This window comes from Diprion similis, chromosome 7, assembly GCF_021155765.1.
Source record: "Diprion similis isolate iyDipSimi1 chromosome 7, iyDipSimi1.1, whole genome shotgun sequence".
Classification (NCBI taxonomy): domain Eukaryota; kingdom Metazoa; phylum Arthropoda; class Insecta; order Hymenoptera; family Diprionidae; genus Diprion; species Diprion similis.
Genome location: NC_060111.1, coordinates 1,167,956 through 1,181,549, shown reverse-complemented (window position 1 = coordinate 1,181,549; position 13,594 = coordinate 1,167,956). Strand labels below are relative to the sequence as shown.

Sequence of the window (13,594 nt, the reverse complement as noted above, 5' to 3'; positions counted from 1 at the left end):
ATACCGCAACTGAACTCTGACGTGGATTTTGCCTCTTCTCGACAGTCCGTTGATCCTAATATTCGAGGAACGATCTACCCAAGTACCCAATTCAATTTCAACCGAAATTCTTGCAAATCTAGTCGAAATATTACCGTCTCAAAATAACGAAGACCCAATAACTTACCCTGTGGATCGAAGTTAATCTGCGTACAATCGTTGTCATCAGCGATCTTACAGTGGTATACTGCACCTCCTCTTTCCACGCCTTCTTGACTAGTTTGGGCAGCTGGTGCACCGACTATAACCCTGCAGCACAAAACGGAAACACATAAATTAAAGATTATATTACGGAATGAACGACTTAACATCGTCAATTTCACGTCTGCTTACGTATTCCGTACGTTTCACAAACGTGTGGTATTCAAGAAAGCCAGTTCAATTCTGTCTACCTGCGATGCTTGCCCAATCAGAGCATTCAACTTTGACATTTAAGCCTCTCCAGAGGCACCAAGAATACTACCCGATACTGGCATTTTACTTACTATAAAAATAACTAACTATTCCCAACGCTGTACGAAGAATGTGAATTTCGAAACCTTGCATCGTTTGAAATAAGTAATTTTCATGAATATAACGATGCATGCTTTAAACAAGTTTCGAAATTCGAGTGACAGGAACGTTTCGTATGTTTATAAGCAATTCTCTGACAAACAGCCATAAAGAATTTCGTCTCTTTATCTTTGTAAATGACGCATGTGTGGTTTGTTCTAGGAAAAAATTTTTTTTTTTTTTTTTACTGTATAACTTCTTTCTCACGCCGCAGCGTAAAACAATTCTAGACACGGCATGATTGTGTTATGTAATGTATAAATTTACAGTGAACGGAAGACCGTTTATCGTTGATTCACGTCATCATTCGTTCAACTCATCGATTACACGAAACTTTATTCGTTCAATGTCCTGTAATGCTGAAATTGCGTAACAGCACATCACATACCATTCATACTTATCGTTTCAGTATAATTAATGTTGGTTTAGTTCTGAAAACCGATTCGCGTTATTTTAACGAGTGACGCGATCGCGAATTAGCAGATTAATTCGTCACTCCGATACCAGGGACGTAACACATCCGTTGCTCGAGTCTAATTTACTGAGATGACTACTAAATATGGAGTCATACCTCACAGTGTAAAACGTCCTCTATCGAGAATTTCGCGATGACTATACTTATAAAGCTGCATTGCATGGATGACGAATTGTAGTTGGCAAGAAAACCACGGGAGTCACGCCGTCTACATTTGCAGTTCTCATATATGGACAGGAAATTTTTAGTCGAGTCAAGAGTTACAATATGCTCATATAAATCTATGACAATGCATGTAAATTCCACTCCAAAAACGTGAAACGTAAGTTCTACATACCCTGGTTTCAAAAACCACGTCTCATTACGATCCAAATTTTTAAATTGACTGGAATTTCGACGCGGTGTGATAAAACTCCGGCGTCCAATTTACCACAAAAAAATTGCCCATCATCTTCATCGGTTTGATAGCCAAGGTTCGCCTCGTGCCCGGCTTTCATGCAACCTCGTAACGCCCCGACTGGGATGCTTATGGATCTGGTCTATTACCGAGATTGGATTGATGGACGAGGCGCATCGGCCTGTGTAGTCAGCTGATTTATTACGTGCAGGCTGCATGTTAAAGAATAACATACATGTTCAGCCCACTCTGGTGCACTACGTGATGAACGCCAAGCTGTACGTTGGACGCAAAATTGGGCTCACACATGCGCACGTCCAGTCCATTATCGGCGGTGCAATTATTACCAGGGAGCGCCCACCACGTACCTACCTTATTCCGGAAGTGAGAAAATTATTGTATAGGTGACTACAGCTCTGAGGTATGGGTATCGGTATGCTTTTGACAACTAAGCCAGCTTCGTTACAAGTTCACGTCCAATACTTTTGTGCGTATCTAACTGTTATACTGTATAAAATAAATCGAACATTATTTTTTTTTTTTTTTTTTTTTTTTGTCCCCCAAAATTAAAGTCGAAAGGTCCTTTGTCGACCTTTGACCTTAGATAATTTTTGAAAGAGTAGATTTATCGTAAAACGATAAGAGACCTTTTTTGTCGAGCGCTCGATTCCCGACAAAAATAAGTTCTGATCTTATCGGTAAACCAACGCTTTGACGAGTTACAAGATTCCAAAGTTGAAAAAAAAAAAAATTTCACCATGATATTTACATGGGAAATAGAAAACCGCGATGATGCAACTTTTAATGTTAATATTAAGAAATTATATTCAATAAAAAATTGGATTTTTCGTTATAGTCTAGTACCTAACTATATAACAATAAATTCTTACGATTCACCGAATGACAATACAACAACCATCGTGATGCAATTTCCGAGGATCGTGTAGCAAGATCATGTCTAAAATTGGAAGCATACGTACCTACATTACACCATTGAACATTTATAAACGCAATTTAAAAGGTAGTGAAACACGATTAGTCACAGTCAGCCTCTTTGTATTTCCCTCGAGGTTTTTGCCGAAAAGAGTTCGAACGATTCGCGGGACATCCGCCCTCTCGAATCCAACTGCTCTTCGTGTAATCCTTTCACGAAAATGTCAGCTCACCAGACACCTTAAGGATACGTTTTAATTGCCTGCCCGTCACTTGCACAGTGTCTGGGTCTCAGGACATCGCGTTTATTTATATTAGGTATACACCCTCGGCAGGATTCATCAGGATTAATCCTACGGAGGCACCGAATTATATATATCGCTCGTCTTCGATATGCATCTGAATAAATTAAACCGACCCAACATAAAAGAGAGCGTAACAATTTGTTCCGTGCTTTAATTTCGAAGCAACGACAAATAAGTAATTATCTCGTCACGGGAATGAGCCGTGGAATTAACGGTCATTCTTCGCTGCCGCTCAGGTGGCAATAAGGATAACTGCCACGCGTTTCGGCAAAAGAACAAACAAGTTCGTGAAACGCGATCGAAATTCGACCCGCAAGCTGAAGCGTAGCTCAAACCCCCCGCCGTTTTATCGGCCGTCCGTTAATCGTTTTCGGATATTGCTATTCTGCTCCGAATCTCTTGTGTGATACAAAGAAAATCTCTGACTGACATTGACAAATGCGATCTCTCGTTCAGAATCTCCTTCGTTTCTAGGATAATTTCCAGCATGGGTAATTTTTCGTGAAACGTGTTAAACGTTTTTGGAAACCCAAAATTCGGATCAGATTTATCCTCATAATTAATAAAAGTATCGAAGGTTCAAAGTTTTTCACAAAATTTCCATTTTCGGATTTAACTAAATTGTTCGAATGATCGTTGCAACGTTTGGCAGCTAATTTCAGCCTCCTTAATTTTGTTTGGAGCCACTGCTGGATAAATCGTCGAAAAGAGTCTCGTTTCATTATCGCAACGAAGTGATCGACGTCATAGAAACGAGAGGCGATTCCCGTGAACATGAACTCGTGAGATTTGCCTAGTCAAGACTGTGGGCAAGGCCTTGACACACTGTCGCTATGACTTGATAGACGTGGTGGTCTTTAGACGTTACTAGAACTCCACATACTCGCCTTGAACGAATATACCGAGTACCTACCTTCAACTTTAAGGTACGCCGTATGTTCGCTACCAGAAGATGCAAAGCATCAGTCATATTCCGACCGAGTGTATTATGGGCGTGTGTGCGTGTGCATCTATGAGTGCGAGTAAAAGGCCAGAAGCGACTTATGCCATCAGGTCAATTCATTCAGTTTAACGCGTGCTTACATCAGCGGAGAATGATCGCAGACCCTGAAACACGCACGCATGGTGTTTATACTTATTAAGTGCCCGTTGTCGTTTCGTCTGATATGTCGTGGATTATCTTTTTTCGACTCGTATCTTTTTTTTTTATTGCAAATCTTTGACTTTCACATTCTCTACGCACGAAGCAGTAAGCTTGAACGAGATGCGAAATTTTTGTTACTGATAAGAATTTTCGTTTTCTAGATAAACCTTCAATTCTGAAAGCTCGTTTAGCGTTTTCAGGAAAATTCCAGGCGAGTTATCACTGGAATTGGTTATTTGCAGTTGGATAGTCCTTGAACGTAGTGCAAAGTGTACTTTAACACCTCGTGAGTAAATTACAATGTGTGGACATTAGGGTGGCGCAAAAAAACCGACTATTTTTTTTTTTTTTAGTCTCGTGTGACAAAATGTTAGTTTTTGATGTTTTAAGAGCCCACTCCAAAGGACAGCTCAAAAAAAAATTTTAAGAGATCGCTCCAAATTTTTTTAAATGTCAAAAATCGTCAAAAAATTAAATTAAAAAAATTATATTTTCAGTATTTTGTTTGATTTTTAATTCATGTCGTGGTGTATTGTTATCGATTCTTTCTTACTGAATTAAAGAAAAAAAATGTATGAAATTGTAATATGAATATTAAAATGTCGCTCGAAAAGATCTAAAGAAATGCACCAAAACATTGAAAAAAAATTATGACCAACCTTTCAAAATTCAAATTTTGAACTGAAACTTTCGGAAACTTATTTTTTTTTTTTGTCTATAAAATTATACCGTAACGAGAAAAAAAAATACAGTTACGTTGATTACTGCAAAAAATCGTTCTGTAGAAGACGAATCCATTGTTTTTCACTTCGATCTGACGAGTGAATAGCATCATCTTATTCCCAAGAACTTTGTGATTAGACTGCTATCATCTCAAGAGTTCAGTTGCATGTCGAGTTATCATTCGTTGCGTGGGACGCTTTCGCATCCGCAGGCCGCTCCTCAATCCATGCCCTACACATTTCTGCCTGTCTTTTATTCCTTTCGCATCGAAGTGGAGAAAGTCGTAGGATTTTATTCTGGGCAACTTTATTTACCCGTCAACCAAACCAACCTCTGCCATAGCGTAGCGCCAATTCTTATGCGTCGTTCAAGTATGGATGTTCAAATATAGGCACAAGGTGTCTCATAATTCAATTTAGCAATGGTTCCTTTGCATCGTCGTCGATTCGGTACACGCGTTAAAACTGACGCCAACGCAATCGCGTTTCAGCATCTACCTACCCACGTGCAATCGTTTCATTCATTTCCTAGGCCATTGGATAGCATGAATATGCCTCTAATTGCAGCGGATTTAATTCTGCACCATTTTTCTAACTTGAGCTAAGAAGTCTTATGGAAAAGTAGCTGAGGTCTCGTCGCATGACTTGTAACATGTGTCACAATATGTGTAAACAGATGGAAACAAAACGACGATGGGTGTAGTAATAACACAGATTGGCAACCAAAAAACTGGTTGTACAAAAAATTTTAAGTACATTTCGCGAAGATATTGTTCGTTAATTTTTATAAGAAATATTTTTCAGTTTATTGCAATGAAATAGTGGTTTTTTCATTACTGCTGTGCTTGTTTTAAATGCAAATAAATTGTATTTTGAAAAAATACTGTACACGATGGAGGGAGGTGAAAATTATTTGTGGATTAAGCAGACTCGAAAACATAATATTTACCAAAGACACCCCAGGCAGCTGAAATAAAATATTTTTTTTTCAAACCTGTGTAATTTGACTGATCCGCCCAACTTCCAGAGGCAATTGGAACAGTTCCTTACGCGGCAATTGGAACGTTTCGCATAATTAATTGCGCAATAATACCGCGAGTTCCTGACCCCGTTATTCTCCGACATGCGCTGTTTTCTTATCTCTTTAGTTACTATAATGTAAATTTGCAAGAAATCTATCGTCATCAGAGATACTCGAGGTAATAATAAGTGGGTTATACCAAACGATATATGTACAATAGGAGCCGCAGTCAGTCGCTAAGCGAGTGTTTGCATCGAGGAAAAGGAACAATTACGAAATCGAAAACGTCATGTATATACGGATTATTTTGTGCATTATCATGCATTCGTTGCACACAAATACGTCGCTATATTTATCCCCGGGAAGATCGGCTGAATAGCGAATGAGTCGCGGTACCAGACGTACCAACTCGACAAGCCGCCGCATTGACTTATTACACAATGACACAATGTCGGATACCTAAACTCGTTTATATTCCCATATTTGGGAAAATCGGACGCCTCGATCTGTCGACGCCGTACAGGGATAACCCGAGTCACCACGCCGGCGGATTGCTCAATGCTGCTGATCTCCGAGGAAGCTGGGTTCCTGCTGCAGGATGCCATGCCGGTGCCGCAGCTTCGAGCTTCGAGCTTCGAGCTTCGAGCTTCGGTGTCCTGGGACCGGCGCAATCTCTCATTCTAATCTCCAATTCTCAACCCATTTGCCTGGTGGCTTCTCCGAACACGCGGCAGCTCTCTAAGGACACGAGGTACGAACTCAACGGTTAGAACGCCTCCGTGACAAATTCCTTCCCCGTCAGCCATCCTCGTTTCTCTCCATCGCACCGTGCATACATCAGATTCAAAGAGTCACGCCAAAACCACGACCCACATCTCTCTGATCCTCGATCTTCTCACCGATTTAAGATCTTTTTTTTCCGACGACGTCTTCACCGTTTCCACAAACAAGACCATGGCATGCGCGTGAAATTTAAGTTGCAGCGCTTATTTCTTCAGGTATCGAGATCGATTTTTCAGATACCACGAAATCCGAAATCATGCCTGGTAATTCGACCAGCACAATGACACGGCACACGCCTAGTGTATCACATTATTCGACGTACTTGTGTGCGTGCAACGCACCGCCTGCTGACGTAAGACGCAACGGCGGAGCGCCACGACGCTACTTATAAGGAGCACCTTGCGAACGTCACCTTGACGCCTTCGCCTCTTTCCGCCCATATCGACGTGCTCCCCCCTTCTTTTGCTACATTTACGTTTACGCTATTGGAGGTCATTTTTCTCGTTCCCGTAACCGGTCGCAATTTCAAGAATTTTTACGAATTCTGGAATTTCACCAGAAGCCGAAATACCGTTGCGCTAATTTAAACAACAAAGTTTCTTCGGGCCTTGCGGTACATTCTCGATTTTTGAGGAATTGTATCATCAGTCCAACGACAAGATATGTATTTTCAATCTCTCTAAAGTGAAAAAATGTCCAAAGCTCAGTGCAGGACGACGCTGCGATGAATGTAATAATTCTCAAAAAAGAAAAAAAGAAAAAATAAGGAATCCATGTTGAATTCAACGCAAATGGGTAAAGTAAAAAACCGACTGACTCGAACACCCAATGATCTTCGAAAGTTTTTAAGTTCATTCCGTTCAAGTCTTCGCCTATCAATAACGTCCAATCTCTAGATGATGTGTTTCGCTACTTTTTCCAGCCACGGAAACTGCATACTCAAAACCACGTGACGATGAATGAATTGCAGCTAGTTTTAGACTCAGGCGATATGTTTACCAAGCAATTTAAAAGCACTCGTGGTTATTACAGGCTAGTGTGGGCATGACCAGCACCTGGTCCGTCGGTGGAGTGAGCTCTCCTCTTTCTCTCTCCAAAAGGTAGGGCCTGCATTCGTGAGTGACGGGATCGTTTCTTACCGATTCGGACAAACGGTTTCTGTCCAGGTTCACGTACGTGCCTGCCTACCTAGGCGGACGGACCACATGGCACATGTACTCAAGCTTGATTCTCCTGGCTTTCGCAAGGTCTGGTGCCCACGTTGTGCAACGTTCAAATCTTGTCATGCAACGGCTCTCTGGGAAAAATGGAAACCATCCGTTCGCTGCTGTAACTCTGGAATACCACGATTCCATGCAGGAGAAACCTCTCGAGCATTGTGAGGAAAATAAGAATAAAAAGAGTATAACGTTGTGACGACATTGCTGGGAAAAGATTGTGATTGCAACATCGATTGAGAATTCGAAAAACACGAACTTTATCCAATTTATTATACGAACAGCTTTCAACTCTGTTGAGCAAACGGCTGCGAAGATATCGCGGTTAAAGTTCAATCCGACATTGATCATCGCTTAATTTGCCAGAAAGGGTAATCAAAGTTAAGTTCATCTGAAATCTCTGCCGTTAACTACCAGAATAGGTTGTTGTGAATAGTGATGAAGACATCTGCGGTGGTCAATTAAAAACGTATCGAACGCCTTATCAATTAACAAGCCCAATAAATCTCAATCGAATTATATATCGTATGCGCATACATGTACGTCGACCCAGTTTTTATCAAGCAACGTACGATGTGATGCTAGGTATTTTATCGGGTTCTAATCAGTTGTGCAGCGCTTTAGGTATATATCATCGCGGTATTCTCTGGTGGCTAATAAACCCCTGTCATCTCTGTTAACAACAACGCAACAGCAATTCCCTGAACCGTAACACGATATGAATTATTTATCGAATGATTTCCAGATTATAATCGGCTAGCATTGATCCGTGAATCAGTGTGGGATGAAAGAATACATTCCATTCAATGTATCGAACCGTCTACGAGGAGGTCACTCGAGGATCATATTGAATCCAAAACACAATTGAGCCTTCGAATTTATCATCTAATGAGACATAACCAACTGCAACTCATTCAATATATTCAAACTTGATCCTCGAACTGGTTTGTGTACACATACTTAATTGACTTTGAAACAATCCGACTTATGCCTATAGGTATATCCACACCCCGACTGGCGAACAAATATCTATAAATTAATATGTACGGGTTCCAACCCACGCATCATCTTGGCTATACGAGCTGGGTTGCCACACATTTTTCCATCACGCTTACGGGCCACCAAGCCACGCGGTGAACCTCCTCCTGTGCCCACATCGACAAGCCAATAAACTCTGTGCCGATACACGAACATTTAAACGCCTCCAGCTACAAAAGCAGCAGCAGCAAGCAGCGGCTGACTTTGACGATGGTAAATAAGGGAAACACGTGCTTGACGAGCCGGGGTTCCGGATACCCACGTCACCGTCCACTGTCCATCTCATATTCTCGACTCTGTAACCGTGGGCATGCACCCACCAAATGACACGGAAATTAGCCAGTCACTCGGATCCTCGAGACGATCTGCTAACCAGATGTTCGCCTCATTGTCCTTTTTCCTCCTGCAGACTATGGTTCGAGGTGGACTTCGGTGTACGCGAAGAATTCTTTCCACTATGCTTATTGGAAGATTGATTTGTAGAGTAATTACCATGATGCGGTATAGCACGTACTATTCTTCCTTAAAACGTTCATCGGTCTTCGGTACCGAGCCTGGACTCCTGGAATTGCTGATTTATTCTGTAATTGAACCTGTCTCTCGGTGACCAGTGTTTGCAGTTGACCCTCCGAACGTTTAATCACTCAGAATTAAGATTTAACACCGCGATAACAAATGCGAACAACGATCTCTAATTCCACTACACACGTATAGTTTGGGGAAAAAAGAACAGAGTTAAATTCTTTCGCGGCAAATATATAATTGCTCTTACCGTAGTCTGAAATTCGACACCCTTAACCACATGGACTTATTGACGGTGAGTTCGATTCGAGTCGGCTTGTCTCTGTGAAATCGAACACCGTCAAGGCATTCGGCGGAGTAGAATGACCGAGGAAATTCGCGTTGCGTCTTACGGCGTGAAACGCAATTCAAAAATGCCGATTTTCTTACCCGTATTCAAAACAATGCTTTGGTGGCGGTACTCCGAAGGTAGTGAACGACCACTTACGAGCTCGTATGACTGCGAGTGGAAAGAGGACCGGGTAGCACTTCGAGATAACGAGGAAAGAGTTCCTGGCCGAAGGCTTCGTAGCCTCGTAACTTGCTTTCTGTCATTGCCAGTGGGCATCTTGACTATATGGGATCCCGTTCTCGTTTCGTCGCCAGGGCTTAGGCCGCTGCATCGCGTCTAATTATAATGCTCGTTACAATCCACGTCGGTTGAAACTATACGTACCGAGTGTAGGCATGAAGCTTACGCCGAAACCACTGCGGGTGAGTTGTAATTGGGGTGAAAATATATTTGCAGTCAGGGCGGAAATTTCTTGGATGAAAGATTTTACTCGCCTATGCTATTTAAACGGACGTTGCTTTCCATGGCTTTTTCTGCGGTAAGTATGGCGATAAGCTTTCACTTATATACGTTCCAGGTAATGTACATGGCTTACAGGATGATCAGATCAGCCGCTAAACGTTTCTTGGAATTGTATTATTATCGCTTAACAATATCGAAGAAAAACCAACGACAGATGCCCGATGGGAATAGCTAGTGTTTAGAAACTTGCGAAATAATTACGAATGAAAATTATTTGTGGAAGACTTATCGAAGCAGCATAGCATGATTAGAAGCGATCTTAATACGTGAATTGCTGAAGAGTAATTTATTTGTAAGCAGCTCAAATCGGCACGCTCAGCATTCTTAGGCGCGCTGCGAATTCGAAATGACAGCAATATTTCTTTAACATTGCACAGCGGGCCGGAAATTGGTGAACAAATTCAGGTCGCATCGGAATACGAACAGTCTGCAAAAATTCATGTTCATATCTGGGTAGCAAAATCTTTGATGAATATTATTCACCCCGATTGAATCGAGTACAGCTAACGTGTTAGTCGATAGAAAATAACATTCTTGATATTTCCCACACAAGATTAAAACTAGAACAGGCGCTGCGAGGCTGGTACAACTGACATTTCCGTCAATTTATGCATCTCCGATGCAACGACAATTCCTTGTACGGAGTTTGTATGAAAAGCCTGATTGTAACGACCATTTATGGCATGTGTGATACCGCATATTCTTGCGCAGCAGTTGGCTTGAAATTACTACGAAGAAAAAATACCGCAATCACTTCGCAGAAAATGTTTTATACACAGTGAAATAGTCGTAGAAAAACAACTTGTTTGTTACTCGTTGCTAAAAATATCGGTAAATTAATCTAGTTACGACCAACACATGAGGGAGGAGGCAGTTTTTAAACTAACCGTGACGACCGACAACGTTGTGAATAAATTCCAATAAAGCGATAAGACTGTATGAGGAAATTTGAAAATAATTTCAACACTCGGAATTGCAACCACAGTCATTAATTGCAGGAATCATAGTATGGAAATTCCGTCTATTATACGTCTTCCTTGAGTCGATACATATTCTCAGAAATGTGACGCATCGAACTTTATCCTCTGTAGATATTCGACGTTAATATCCTGAATATAGGTGTTCATTCATAATTCATAGCAGCCAAGTAACTTGTCGCTGTGCGGATAGCGTTTCACACTTTATACACGTATGTATTTACTTTTACTTTAGGTGGGAGAACCTGATTAGAGCGGCTTAAGATATTGGTTAACGGTGACGCCTACGTCGCTGGCGTTGGGAGTTTGCAGGAAATGATCAGAATCACTCATCTAATCATTGCGAGGATTAGAGAACTTATTTTCGTCTACGATAATGGTATTCGCAAAAATTGACTCATCGAATAATCATTTCTGAACGTGTAGGAAAGTCTTGTCAAAAAAAAAAAACTGGCATCAGTGTGAATTTTACACGATAACAGATTCAGTGATAAGATTCTGCATTTCGTCCAACGAGTGGCAAATTTCAAGATATTTAGGGAACTTTCAGATGCTTTGGCAAAATCGCTATGGACCATACTCTAGGAAATTTTGTCCCTACTTGCCGCACTTGGACGGATGATACGAGGAAAAAAGGAAAGGAAGGAACAAACGAAGTGTTGCCTTTCATTCATAAAGATTGCATGCGACACAGAGTGCGTAAGGATATTAAGAAATAATGACTCGATCTTACAAAGTGGAGGATTGCCTGGGCAGCCCACGCCTCAGGCTGGTCCCGGCGATGACCTAATCTCTTGATCAAGAAAGAGCTGCTTCCATCACGCGCGCAAATATACACGAAAGGCTGCGTCATTCGAAAAACGGCGATGTCTCACCAATGCAGGTGATACGAGGAAAAAGTTGCATGAATCGAAGGAATGTAGGATATTGTACGATCGTTGTCTTCGTAACTGATAGGGCTTTTGATAAGAAAACCGCGTAATTATTGCAGACGAATTTATTTTTGCACAGACGCTATTTTTATCCAAGTTTTATATAATGGTTCACGACGACGGCAGGACTAATCGTGAGAAGTCTATCATCAAGGCTCAGCTCATTTGTATACCCGGTACTATGGAGCGAGGGCAGACCTTAGCTAACTGCTGGAAATGAAAGTTTATTTGTGGAAACGCGGACGTACCAAATGACGTGAGTCACGTAGAAAGAAGAGACGCTTTTGGTTTCTTTAGACTCCCTCTGAGTCCGTACCTAGAAACGATCGGTGATGTGATGACTTTTATACACTCCTACCAAAAGACTTACACGTTCAATCGTTGTGTACTCTAACAACACTGCAAGGTGTTCCTGTTTGTCCTTATTGCTTGTCTACATATACGATAAAAATTCACTCCTGGTATACGGTACAGTCATTTCATTACAGCTTTTCGAATTCACCGACACCGGCACAAGCTTAGACGGTCATTGATTTTGACTTCAAACGATGAAACCTGATTCTTGGAAGATGCTGTTTCGTCTACAATTAACCTTCGGTAACTCTCTTGCATAAAACAGCAAATTGAGGCTCGATGACGAACTCCGCCATCTACTACCTCTGAATTACTCACGTATAAATCAGTTGACTACGTCATCGTTCCAAGTCACGTTACTCTTTATACTAAAAGCATTTAGACCCCAAATGTGCTAGCGTAACCAGACACTCTGCATAAAATGTGCAAGGAAAAGATAGTCGCGTGTAATTTTATACAACTGCTATCTCAAGTTTTACAAAGCTACAGCGGATTACGATATTTATGATATGAAGTCGTAGAAGTATGTCGACTGACACATTTTGCTGTAAAAAATTCGGGATAAAGTATGAATTTCAAATCCTCACCATCCTTCATTATTTCTATCCTTTTGTTCAGAAACTGCAAATCCGAACATGGAATTTATCTCCGAATTGTAAATAGTGCAGTGTTTAGTCTCAACGTTGAACCCATTAGTCCACGGTATTGCGATGCTCGTAAAAGCGCAAAAAAGCACCACTACGTGGATCTTCATCTTCATCGTATCACCGCACACTTATTATTTCTATCAATCACTGATCATCGGTGAATAAATGCACGTTTTTGTAATTCCACTTAAATAAAGGAAAAGAAATCCGGCCAAAAGATTGAACGAATTACGTATAAAAATACACTGGAAACAAAAATAGCCAAATATATTGAAATATTGCGACACTATATTTCCATGGTAATAAACTTTGAGAACGGGAAGAAGAAAACTTATAATTTCAGTAAAGCATTTAACCAAATTAAAAGTGTCTTTTACTCTCGGTGCTACCGGTTGCACGTGGTAGCTAACTTTGGCAGTTACTGTCTACGTTGACGAACTCCGCTTGACGGACGATCGCGGACGCACTGAACTCGCAGCCAGTATTCTTTATACTCCCCCTCAACTGCGGACCAACTCAAACTCTGCGCGCCATGAGCTCTGGCGGCTCGGAAGCTTTGCAGCCCCACCACATCCTGTTGAGTATCTTATGTCTACGCCTGAGGGCAGGCAACTTAACGTACACAAATGAAATCATGATGCGGAGGTTGCGGCGTCGTTGAAGCGATTGTTCACTGAAGAACA

The 13,594-nt window shown here is 41.3% G+C and overlaps 1 protein-coding gene across 2 annotated transcripts in view; it reads right to left on the bottom strand.

The window, feature by feature from the left end:
* LOC124407896 (integrin alpha-PS2-like) overlaps positions 1-13,448 on the bottom strand; it is a 45,201-nt gene extending 31,753 nt beyond the window's left edge. Inside the window, exons 1-2 of one of the 2 annotated variants that reach the window (XM_046884484.1) lie at positions 12,852-13,448; positions 167-288 (exon numbers count right to left, since the gene is read on the bottom strand). In XM_046884484.1, the coding sequence (XP_046740440.1) occupies positions 167-288; positions 12,852-13,024 (295 nt within the window). In that variant the 5' untranslated portion in view covers positions 13,025-13,448. The remainder of the gene's footprint in view (positions 1-166; positions 289-12,851) is intronic. The other variant, XM_046884485.1, reaches the window with a different exon arrangement.
* Between the last annotated feature and the right edge of the window lie 146 nt (positions 13,449-13,594).